At 46.6% G+C, this 12,787-nt stretch overlaps 2 protein-coding genes across 2 annotated transcripts in view; one reads left to right on the top strand and one right to left on the bottom strand.

Annotated features, from left to right (window-relative positions):
• rgs9a (regulator of G protein signaling 9a) overlaps positions 1-3,007 on the bottom strand; it is a 35,053-nt gene extending 32,046 nt beyond the window's left edge. Inside the window, exons 1-2 of the mRNA XM_065010800.1 lie at positions 2,774-3,007; positions 1,767-1,863 (exon numbers count right to left, since the gene is read on the bottom strand). Coding sequence (XP_064866872.1) covers positions 1,767-1,863; positions 2,774-2,839 — 163 coding nt within the window. The 5' untranslated portion in view covers positions 2,840-3,007. The remainder of the gene's footprint in view (positions 1-1,766; positions 1,864-2,773) is intronic.
• Positions 3,008-4,536: 1,529 nt separating this feature from the next.
• gna13b (guanine nucleotide binding protein (G protein), alpha 13b) overlaps positions 4,537-12,787 on the top strand; it is a 46,881-nt gene continuing 38,630 nt past the window's right edge. The window contains exon 1 of the mRNA XM_065010799.1: positions 4,537-4,896. Within this exon, the coding sequence (XP_064866871.1) occupies positions 4,614-4,896 (283 nt within the window). The 5' untranslated portion in view covers positions 4,537-4,613. The remainder of the gene's footprint in view (positions 4,897-12,787) is intronic.

The raw sequence follows: 12,787 nt of genomic DNA, 5'->3' as shown, positions 1-12,787 counted from the left end.
AGTCTACACAGTGCACTATGTAGGGAATAGGGTGCTATTTGGGATGAACAGGAGGGCTGGAGATGAAGGGAAAGAATGACCATGTTGCTACATTATTCCCTCTATAGTGCTCTGGTTTAGACCACGCCCATAAGTCTACACAGTGCACTGTGTAGGGAATAGGGTGCTATTTGGGATGAACAGGAGGGCTGGAGATGAAGGGAAAGAATGACCATGTTGCTACATTATTCCCTCTATAGTGCTCTAGTTTAGACCACGCCCATAAGTCTACACAGTGCACTATGTAGGGAATAGGGTGCTATTTGGGATGAACATGAGGGTTGGAGATGAAGGGAAGGAAGGACCATGTTGTTACATTATTCCCTCTATAGTGCACTATGTAGGGAATAGGGTGCTATTTGGGATGAACAGGAGGGCTGGAGATGAAGGGAAAGAAGGACCATGTTGCTACATTATTCCCTCTATAGTGCTCTAGTTTAGACCACGCCCATAAGTCTACACAGTGCACTATGTAGGGAATAGGGTGCTATTTGGGATGAACAGGAGGGCTGGAGATGAAGGGAAAGAAGGACCATGTTGCTACATTATTCCCTCTATAGTGCTCTAGTTTAGACCACGCCCATAAGTCTACACAGTGCACTATGTAGGGAATAGGGTGCTATTTGGGATGAACAGGAGGGCTGGAGATGAAGGGAAAGAAGGACCATGTTGCTACATTATTCCCTCTATAGTGCTCTAGTTTAGACCACGCCCATAAGTCTACACAGTGCACTATGTAGGGAATAGGGTGCTATTTGGGATGAACAGGAGGGCTGGAGATGAAGGGAAAGAAGGACCGTGTTGCTACATTATTCCCTCTATAGTGCTCTAGTTTAGACCACGCCCATAAGTCTACACAGTGCACTATGTAGGGAATAGGGTGCTATTTGGGATGAACAGGAGGGCTGGAGATGAAGGGAAGGAAGGACCATGTTGTTACATTATTCCCTCTATAGTGCTCTAGTTTAGACCACGCCCATAAGTCTACACAGTGCACTGTGTAGGGAATAGGGTGCTATTTGGGATGAACAGGAGGGTTGGAGATGAAGGGAAGGAAGGACCATGTTGTTACATTATTCCCTCTATAGTGCTCTAGTTTAGACCACGCCCATAAGTCTACACAGTGCACTATGTAGGGAATAGGGTGCTATTTGGGATGAACAGGAGGGTTGGAGATGAAGGGAAGGAAGGACCATGTTGCTACATGATTCCCTCTATAGTGCTCTAGTTTAGACCACGCCCATAAGTCTACGCAGTGCACTGTGCCATTTGGGATGTAAGTGTGACCTTTCCCCTCTGGCCCTGGTTTTAGCCCGGGATTAGAGGGCAGCTTGGGAGCACAAAGCCCCCACACAGATCTGATCCAATTGAGAGCTGTCTTATATAACCTTCAGTAGCAAGCCTAGCAGGCGGTCTACAAAACAGTCTGCCGCAGCTCTAGAATCTTAGCTTGTCCAATAACTACCCACAACTTCCCAGAATTCTGTTGTTTTTTAAAATAACAACAATGTAGCATTGATGGGAGGTGTTTCCCTACTGTTTCCCCTACTGGGCAGCGCCGCTACCTAGCTTTCTATTGGCTTCAGTTGAATGTTTGGGTTGTTTCAGCCCTGCTACATGCCTACAGTGGCCATATTTCACTCCACCAGGAAAAGGATCTAGGGCAAAACATTGTCATACAGGAGATATGTCTCTCAGTGGGGCGACCATCTGGTGCTGTGACTCACCGTTGATGACGTGTGGAATAATGGTTACATTGAGTTTCTGGTCGGCACCCTTCACCCCACTCTTAGGATCCTGCATCTCAACCACAAACACCTCCACCTGGAACATGTTGGGGGGGGAGACACCCAGACTCAAAATACACTTTGGTTTGTTTCAACGAAATGGAAGAAAACAGTCCTATCAGGTCAAAGGTCATAGTGATGTGTTCTGTATGATACCTCTGACTTCTGAGATGTGGAGGACCTGATTGGCTCAGAGCCATTTCCCCCTGCTGTCCAAGCAGCTAATTGGTTTAGAGCAGTGGTTCTTAAACGTTTTTTAGCTCGAGACACAAATAAGAAATTGACCGTCCTCCTGTGACACAAATGGTCCAACAACGACGCGAATCCAGAAGAAATAGTGGGTGATTATAGATGTATTCTCATAACTCACTACCCACCTCTCCACATTACCCAGGGCCCACTTTGGGTCCTGACCCACAAGTATAAGAAAGCCTTGTTTAGAGGTTAGATTCAGATTGGATCTCTGAGAGGTTTACAATCTCTTTGCTGTGAACAAAATAAATATACAGTAGCCTACAGGGTATGAAACAATAACGTGAGTCTAGTAGCATCTTTTGATGACGCTATGCAGATTACCACATTGAAAGTCATGATGACTTCCCAGCTGTTCCATTTTCATTTGTAATTGGATGGGAACAGGATTATGAGCGGCCAAATCCACCAAATTAGAACCTCTTGTAAATAAATAACATTTTACAATTAACTTTTACAAACCAATTGATTCAGGGTTTTTTAAGACATGAAAGGGGAAATTGAAACAACAATCTTGGGGCTCCTCATGAATTTACTGTCAACTATAATAATCTATCAACAAGTAGGCGATCACCAGCACACCTACAATCAATCGACATGATGTGAACTTTTAGTTTATCTAAAGTCTATTACCTTTTTATCAAAACGTTTAAAAGTACTGATAAATTACATAAACGTACTGGTAATGAACCTACATTTTTTAAGCATGCCATCCGTGGTCGGTAGTGCTGACCATAATCTCTCAGCGTCCTAATTGTCATGTTTACGGTCAGTCGGTACGCGGACCTAAAGAAGAAAATCCAGGTATGAAATGTTCGTGAAAAAAAAGTGATCACACAGGTATAATGGTATACCCGGGGCTGGGACCGTAGCCTATTCCGTTGACCGCGCGTCAGAGATTGCGTGAGAGGGGCCAGAAAGCGCGAGGACGGATTTATCAACCAATGACAGCTCGGCTAAACTCTGGTTTAACAACCTGTTACGTGTGACAGTGACACCAACATACGTCACACCATCAAGCAACTATCAATTTGGTGGCATTATGACAGTAAAACCTTGAATTGAAATGTAACAGTAGCTGGATTATCGCTTATTGAAATATAGAACTATATATTTTTTAAATCCACGTAAAATATTTGTCGCCCCAGAATGTGGTGAAAGAGGAAGGATAAAAACAATCAACTTTTTTTGCGATCAATTCACTGGATGATAAAATAATAATAATTTGTCACACAGATATACTTTAATTTGATCTCTCATTTAAACCTATGAATTTCACAGGTAAACTAGGGCTAGTCTACCTTAATAACCACAGATGGTGCCAAAAACGATACCACAGGTGAAGGTGTCGGACCGACATGACTCCCCGGGTATACACTGCCCTCTACCGCACCCAGGTGGTACTGCTGATAAAGGCATGATATTAAATGATGCCGACCTGCATTGCAGTGCATCCTTCTGATGTGTTGTCATGTTGTAACCAGTGTATATCTCATCTCCTGAAGCCTCACCACCTCCACGATACCACATCCGCAAGGTGGAGTGTAGACGAGAGTGTTCGGAGTGAATCTTGTTGTTGCGTGCCTGTCTTTGTTCGTTGAAATCCATGCTTTTTAATAAAACGTTAATCAAATACAACCACCGACTGTTTATTTTGTTGCTGTTTCTCCAAGATGGCGACTCGTCTTTCTAAGTGAGGCACAATGTGTGTAGGCTATGGTTTGTTACTGTATTAAAGGTATGATTTTTCAATTGTGTTATCAATTATTATTCGCAATTACCTTTTGAACAAATTCCTATATTGAAATACCCCTAGCCATAAATAACTTGTAGGCTGGTCTAAAACAATGAATTTCAGTTACTCTAGAAATTGCAATGAGTGGGCTTCAAAGTGTAACAAAATCTGAGGATATGGGCAATCTAGACCTTTTGTCATCCGCCCAAACGTTTATTCACATTGAGAAAATTATATTACACTGGCCCGGGTTGAACCGGGCACATCATCGGGCGAAAACTGCGAGGGAGGAGCACCTTTCTCAAATCAAACAGCAATCTGCACCGCTCGGTCATGTTGTCAACAAGGCATCGTCCAAAAACATACATCTCTTTTCCATACAATAAATATAAGATTTGTCATACTAGTTTTCATTGGGAAGGCAGATAAATCGGTTTTATCAAAAGCAATCACTTTCGCATGTAAAAATACAGGACCCTCCTCATCAATCCACGTGCTTGAAAACGTCACTTTTATTTTCAGCCGACTTCGCCGTCGTCGGCCAGAGCGGGTTACCTGGCTCAGGCCCGGGAGGCAGCCCGGTTCCAAAACGAATGCAATCACTTTTCACCCGGTTTAAACTCCACACACCGCGGTAACCAGGCCAGTTAAACGAACTCCCTCATTGTGCTAGCCCTGTGCGCGCTCACACACACACGTTATCGTAATCGCGCCCCGCCCCACCCGCCCGCGAGTAGACTCTCCAGTCGCTAGCCTCAAACCAACTCTCTCTCTACTGTATCGATGAAGTTGTTTCAAAGATGGCGGATTTCCTGCCGTCCCGGTCCGTTTTATCTGTATGTTTTCCAAACTGTATCCTCACGAGTAACGAGGCAGAACAATTAAGGAAATCTAAAGAAATAGACAAACGTATTTCGCGGGATAAGCCGTACGTGAAACGGCTGGTGAAGATTCTCCTACTCGGAGCGGGTGAAAGCGGCAAGTCCACTTTCCTGAAGCAGATGCGCATCATCCATGGTCAGGACTTCGATCAAAAGGCCAAAGAAGAGTTCAAGGCCACGATTTTTAGTAATGTAATTAAAGGTAAGGTACTTTTAGGTTGTTCGTTGTACTTTATATAACTCCACTGGTGAGGTTTTTTGTTTCCCGAGGCCTTTGTTGACTTATTTGCTCTGTTCAAGAGTTGATGTCTGAGTGGGAAGTAGCCAGCCAGCTAGCATGCTAACAGTAGCCGTAACTTGGTATGCTAGCTAGCTATGTTGGGAGGACGGGCGCACTCACATCTGTTTTCTTCGCTAGCCTAGTTAGCTAGCTAACACACACACACAAAAGCTAGAAGAAACGCCCATGTTTATTTGAAAGTGTTTCTATGCACCAGTGGGATTTGAAGAGATGAGGCCACACAGACCCGAGCGGGGGGGGGGTTCCCCTTTGAACATGATTCAGTTGTCTGAATATATCTCCTGATATCACGCGTATTGTTTGTCCCATGTCAGTATTATTCAGGGGTTGGAAAATAGTATGACACTTTATCAGCTGTTTTTTTTTATCAGGCAATGTACCCAGCTAGCAGTAAGCTTTGGCTAACTAATGCGCTAGCTAGCTATGTTGCTGTAGTTTAACGTATTTATAAACTTATTTGAGTGTTTTTTAAAACATGAATCTTGAACAGTCATAGTGCAATAACTTGGTAGCTAGTTTGACAATCAGAAAGCTTAAAATGGTTTTAATCACAGCGGATATAACTAGATGAAGTATATCCTAACCATCATTGCACATATTTGAGAAAAGTCCGATGCATGACGTTTTCATGTTATGGGAACCAAGCCGTATACGAGGACTCGGATGGGCATCCTATGGGATTAAAACGTGGAGACGGATAATAAACTGTTAAATGTTTAGGGTGATTACTGAAGGCAAATATGTAATTAGTAACTCCTTGTTCGTTGGTGCGGAGTGTATACTGAACAAAAATATAAATGCAACAATCAAATATTTCACAGAGTTAGTTCATAGAAGATCATCAGTAAATTGAAATAAATTCATTAGGCCGTAAGCTATGGATTTCACGACTGGGAATACAGATTCATCTGTTGGTCACAGATGCCTTAGATACCGTGCCTCAGGAATTCGTCACGGTATCTCTGTGCATTCAAATTGCCATCTGTAAAATGCAATTGTGTTCTTTGTCCGGTAGCTTATGCCTGTCCATACCATAACCCCACCGCCACCATGGGCATTCTGTTCATACCATAACCCCACCGCCACCATGGGCGTTCTGTCCATACCATAACCCCACCGCCACCATGGGCATTCTGTTCATACCATAATCCCACCACCACCATGGGCATTCTGTCCATACCATAACCCCACCACCACCATGGGCATTCTGTCCATACCATAACCCCACCGCCACCATGGGCATTCTGTCCATACCATAACCCCACCGCCACCATGGGCATTCTGTTCATACCATAACCCCACCACCACCATGGGCATTCTGTCCATACCATAACCCCACCACACACCATGGGCATTCTGTTCATACCATAACCCCACCACCACCATGAGCATTCTGTCCATACCATAACCCCACCACCACCATGGGCATTCTGTTCATACCATAACCCCACCACCACCATGGGCATTCTGTCCATACCATAACCCCACCACCACCATGGGCATTCTGTTCATACCATAACCCCACCACCACCATGGGCATTCTGTTCACAACGTTGACATCAGCAAACTGCTCGCCCACACAACGCCATGTATGTGGTCTGCGGTTGTGAGGTTGGACATACTGCCCCCCCCAAAATTAAATGACAGAGGCGGCTTATGGTAGAGAAATTAACATTCAATTCTTGGAAAAGAAGACATGCTCACTAACAGGGGAGAAATAAGCTTTTTGTGCATATGGAACATTTCTGGGATCTTTTATTTCAGCTCATGAAACATGGGACCAGCACTTTACATGTTGCATGTATATTTCTGTTCAGTGTAGATTGTGTGAATATATGTAGCTATAGAAACCAGAGGTGGCTGGTGGGAGAAGCTATAGGAGGACCAGGCTCATTGGAATGGAACAGAGTCAAATCTGTGGTTTCCATATGTTTGATACCGTTCCATTGATTCCATTCCAGCCATTACAATGAGCCCGTCCTCCTATAGCTCCTCCCATGAGCCTCCTCTGATAGAAATCTCGGGAACCGAACGTTTCTTCAAACCTGCACTATAAAGGTGTTTACACATGATCAACACTAAACGGCAGTTGAACCGCAAGAAAATCTGTCTACCGTGTAGAGACGAGCGGCCCCGGTTGTTGTCAGCTTGAATATTGTCATTAAAATGTTGTTTTTGATTGGTTGGCAAGATGAACTCTGTGCATTGGTCAACCATGTGCTACGGCTCTGTGCATTGGTCGACCATGTGCTACGGCTCTGTGCATTGGTCAACCATGTGCTACGGCTCTGTGCATTGGTCAACCATGTGCTACGGCTCTGTGCATTGGTCAGCCATGTGCTATGGCTCTGTGCATTGGTCAGCCATGTGCTACGGCTCTGTGCATTGGTCAGCCATGTGCTACGGCTCTGTGCATTGGTCAGCCATGTGCTACGGCCGCTCAAGACTTCAGCTAATTTCATCTTCTGGTGCTGAGCCAGCAGTGCTGCCGCTGCTCACGGGGACCACGAACCTTTTGCCACTTCCGTTTTGGCACCCGCCGCCCTACTCTGAGACCTTTTGGCACTTCCGCTTTGGCACCCGCCGCCCTACTGAGACCTTTTGGCACCCGCCGCCCTACTCTGAGACCTTTTGGCACCCGCCGCCCTACTGAGACCTTTTGGCACCCGCCGCCCTACTCTGAGACCTTTTGCCACTTCCGCTTTGGCACCCGCCGCCCTACTGAGACCTTTTGGCACTTCCGCTTTGGCACCCGCCGCCCTACTGAGACCTTTTGCCACTTCCGTTTTGGCACCCGCCGCCCTACTGAGACCTTTTGGCACCCGCCGCCCTACTGAGACCTTTTGGCACCCGCCGCCCTACTGAGACCTTTTGGCACCCGCCGCCCTACTCTGAGACCTTTTGGCACCCGCCGCCCTACTCTGAGACCTTTTGGCACCCGCCGCCCTACTCTGAGACCTTTTGGCACCCGCCGCCCTACTGAGACCTTTTGGCACCCGCCGCCCTACTCTGAGACCTTTTGGCACCCGCCGCCCTACTCTGAGACCTTTTGCCGGTTGCCACGACCTGCCTGTAAACGTGGTAACAGCATGCAAGACACGCTTCCACGTGGCCTACCACTGTCGATCACATCATATAGGCACCGGTTTCAGACTGTTTCCATACAGATATCCACACATTATGCAATCAGGACCGACGGACAATGAATCACGGATTATTGATAAACCTTCACTAACAGGATTTTTCGTTTAAAAAAAAAAAAAAATACGTCCCCTTAAAAATGTGGCAGTTTTTTTGGCCTCAGCATTTTAACCACCTACGTCCTTTATAGGACAACTGGAAACCATGTTGTTTTGAGGCGGCGATAAGATGTGATCGCAAGTATTCCAATTGTTTGTATTCACCCAGACAGTCTGTCAAACTTGCTAGCTAGATCAATTGGCTACTTTGTTTCTTACCTAGCTAGCTATTTGTTATTTTACTGTAAATAACCTTTACTTGTCAGATCCTCCCCTGAATGTTGAGTGTTTTTAGTTGAAAGTTCAACACCGGTGGATTTCGGTCACGTTTTGGTGGACTGAGGCATTAGGCCGAGCTGTATAAAATCTGAAGAGAGAGAGAGAGAACATGAAAGGGGTGTTTCTGCCTCCAACTTGCGTGGTCATACCAGGTCTGGTAGTCGTGACAACCCAGCCCTGCACACACTAGTCAATGATATTACCAGAGATGTACAGCAATACTACAGTCCGATAACTCTTGTTATGCAAACAAACATCTTTTATGGGGGGTGAAACCACTCTGGGTGGTTCCCCCCCCCCCCTAGTTGGCTACTTTGTTCATTACGCAGACTACTTTAGGTTTCCTGGTACACACTGGTTCGTTAGTGTAGCAGTCCTGAGGAAATACATTAATTGTCAACTATAAAATTATAGTCATTGTGTTGTTTTTTTGGTCAACTTTTCCTTTGTGAGTCGTTGATCACAATGAAGCTATTTCTCTTAGATCTGTCGTACAGAGACTAAACTCTTCCATTTAATGTCTTCTTATTTATCTTAGATCTGTCGTACAGAGACTAAACTCTTCCATTTAATGTCTTCTTATTTATCTTAGATCTGTCGTACAGAGACTAAACTCTTCCATTTAATGTCTTATTTCTCTTAGATCTGTCGTACAGAGACTAAACTCTTCCAGTTAATGTCTTCTTATTTCTCTTAGATCTGTCGTACAGAGACTAAACTCTTCCATTTAATGTCTTATTTCTCTTAGATCTGTCGTACAGAGACTAAACTCTTCCATTTAATGTCTTATTTCTCTTAGATCTGTCGTACAGAGACTAAACTCTTCCATTTAATGTCTTCTTATTTATCTTAGATCTGTCGTACAGAGACTAAACTCTTCCATTTAATGTCTTCTTGACAGGTGCACACGTGTTGACACACCGTTTCTCAGAAGTCCTATTAAAGAACCATGTTGAATCATTGTGTTAATTTTAGATGGGAACTTTACTGTTATTTGATCATCAGACATGGAGGATGTCCCCGGTAGCTCTGTCTGTGTGGGTGGGTGCAGGGGGTTCCCAGCCTCACACCATGATGTCATATCCTTACGGTGAAATGCATGAATGGGGGGGATATATACACACACACACAGCAGATGGGTGATTGGCTAAGCCCGGGCAGGATCCCCAATGAGGAACGCTGTGTTTTGTCTTCTATGACAGATGAATGGTGGGAGTCCTGAGGTTCGTCCCAAATGGCTCCCTATACACTGCACTAACGTTTTGGCCTGCGCCCTATGGACCCTGGTATAAAGTAGTGGACCATTTGGGGGACGAAGCCCCCTGATGACGCTGCTCTGTTCTCATCTTCAGCGTCCCTCAGACAGGAAATATAGATGTAGCCTATAGACCTGGTGGTGAAAGGCCTGTGTTTAGGGACCTTATCTCATCGGTCTTCTATTTGTAAACAAAGGGCCGTGGCTCATCATGTTATGATTTAAATTCCTTAATCTCTAAATCTCCCTTCTGCTAAATCTCCCTCCGTTAAGTCTTCAGTTCTGACCTGATTGGGGGGGGGTTGTTTTAGCTAAATAAATGGTCTGTCCCTGTCTCCTAAATCTTGTTGTACTTATTAACATTCTACAGGCCTGTTTATCTGGACTGTATTTATCCCTAAGAAGTGATACGATCTACCCTCCCTTTGTCTCTCTGGAGGAACAGCCTAGTGCATGTCTGGATAGTATAGCCTAAGTCTAGATGTGGTACCCTGTTCCCTAGATAGTGCACTGCTTTTTGACCTGGGCCCATAGGGGGTCTGGTCAGAAGTAGTGCACTATATGGGGGAATAGGGTGTCATGTGAGCCAACAGGCGTTGTGTAGCATTAATGACAGTGACAGATTTTTTTTTTGTCCGGCCGACTCGTGAGGAGCTAGCAGGGGCCTCGGGTGTTGCACTTCCTCTTGTGATGTCATAGATGGATGGATGGGTGGTGTTGGATCTAGGCTGAACTCTCCCAGCGTGAGTCAACTCTTTCAGTTATTAAACAGAGATGTTAGAACAACTTTATTTTAAAGCCTCTGGGGTCTCAGTGCTGATCTGGGATCAGATACCCCCTGTGATATTCATAGATCTAATAGGCAGAACTGATCCTAGACCAGCAATGTCTCCTACTCTGAGATGCTTTGTGCAATGAACACCGGTTCAGTCTAGGGCAGGGTTGCCTAACCCTCTTCCTGAGGATCTACTGTCCTGTAGGTTTTCAGTCTAACCCTAATTTAGCATATCTGATTCAGCTAGTTAAGGTCTTGTTGAGCATCTAATTAGTAGAATCAGGTGTGTTTAAATTAGGGTTGGACTGAAAACCTACAGGACTGAAAACCCACAGCTCTCCAGGAAGAGGGTTGGGCTGAAAACCCACAGGACGGTAGATCTCCAGGAAGAGAGTTGGACTGAAAACCCACAGGCCGGTAGATCTCCAGGAAGAGAGTTGGGCTGAAAACCCACAGGACGGTAGATCTCCAGGAAGAGGGTTGGACTGAAAACCCACAGGACGGTAGATCTCCAGGAAGAGAGTTGGACTGAAAACCCACAGGACGGTAGATCTCCAGGAAGAGGGTTGGACTGAAAACCCACAGGCCAGTAGATCTCCAGGAAGAGGGTTGGGCTGAAAACCCACAGGCCGGTAGATCTCCAGGAAGAGGGTTGGACTGAAAACCTACAGGACGGTAGATCTCCAGGAAGAGGGTTGGACTGAAAACCTACACAGGACGGTAGATCTCCAGGAAGAGGGTTGGGCTGAAAACCCACAGGACGGTAGATCTCATGGAAGAGGGTTGGACTGAAAACCTACAGGACTGAAAACCCACAGATCTCCAGAAAGAGGGTTGGACTGAAAACCCACAGATCTCCAGGAAGAGGGTTGGGCTGAAAACCCACAGGCCGGTAGATCTCATGGAAGAGAGTTGGGCTGAAAACCCACAGGACGTCATGGAAGAGAGTTGGGCAACCCTGGTCTACGGTCTTTGGGTTTGATAGAACAGGTTGATTTCCAGGAGTCAATCTGTTTAGTCCTTTCTGTCTAACTGGCTGATGCCTCTGAGTCCCCTCTGCTCTGATCCACAGAGTCTGCTGCCTTGTCTCAGCCCTCTGCTCCGAGCCACAGAGTCTGCTGCCTTGTCTCAGCCCTCTGCTCTGAGCCACAGAGTCTGCTGCCTTGTCTCAGCCCTCTTCTCCGAGCCACAGGGGTTGCTGCCTTGTCTCAGCCCTCTGCTCTGAGCCACAGAGTCTGCTGCCTTGTCTCAGCCCTCTGCTCTGAGCCACAGAGTCTGCTGCCTTGTCTCAGCCCTCTGCTCTGAGCCACAGGGGCTGCTGCCTTGTCTCAGCCCTCTTCTCCGAGCCACAGGGGCTGCTGCCTTGTCTCAGCCCTCTGCTCTGAGCCACAGGGGTTGCTGCCTTGTCTCAGCCCTCTGCTCTGAGCCACAGGGGCTGCTGCCTTGTTTCAGCCCTGCTCTGATCCACAGAGTCTGCTGCCTTGTCTCAGCCCTCTTCTGAGCCACAGGGGTTGCTGCCTTGTCTCAGCCCTCTGTTCTGAGCCACAGGGGTTGCTGCCTTGTCTCAGCCCTCTGCTCTGAGCCACAGGGGCTGCTGCCTTGTTTCAGCCCTGCTCTGATCCACAGAGTCTGTTGCCTTGTCTCAGCCCTCTGCTCTGAGCCACAGAGTCTGCTGCCTTGTCTCAGCCCTCTGCTCTGAGCCACAGGGGCTGCTGCCTTGTCTCAGCCCTCTGCTCTGATCCACAGAGTCTGCTGCCTTGTCTCAGCCCTCTGCTCTGAGCCACAGAGTCTGCTGCCTTGTCTCAGCCCTCTTCTCCGAGCCACAGGGGCTGCTGCCTTGTCTCAGCATGTTGTTTGTATCCTGTTTACCCTCCCGCAGCCTCTTAATGACTACTGCGCTAGGAGACTGTATGTGTGTGACGCTGTGCCTGTTCGGCTCTAAGGGACCCCAGAAAGGAAGTGTGATTCCGACTCTTATGGAACATTGGGATTGTTTCTTCACAGCAAACTGGTACGTCGTTCTGTGTCGTGTAGAGAGAGAACAATGTCGGTTGGCATTCTACTCAACATTGAATAACTGCTGTGTGCCAGCCAGGAGAAACCCTCTGTGTACCCCGCAGAGCCACTGCTCCTTTACTTCCTCTGCAGCCAAGTGTTCCTGCTAGGTCAGGGCTGGTTCTGGTATGGATGGTGGTGGTGACGAAACAGCCTTGGCAGGCGGTGACGATAGAGCCTCGGTGGTGT

Source organism: Oncorhynchus nerka, linkage group LG26 (genome assembly GCF_034236695.1).
Source record: "Oncorhynchus nerka isolate Pitt River linkage group LG26, Oner_Uvic_2.0, whole genome shotgun sequence".
Classification (NCBI taxonomy): Eukaryota; Metazoa; Chordata; class Actinopteri; order Salmoniformes; family Salmonidae; genus Oncorhynchus; species Oncorhynchus nerka.
The sequence above is the reverse complement of the archived record's forward strand: the minus strand, read 5'-3'. Positions and strand labels throughout refer to the sequence as shown.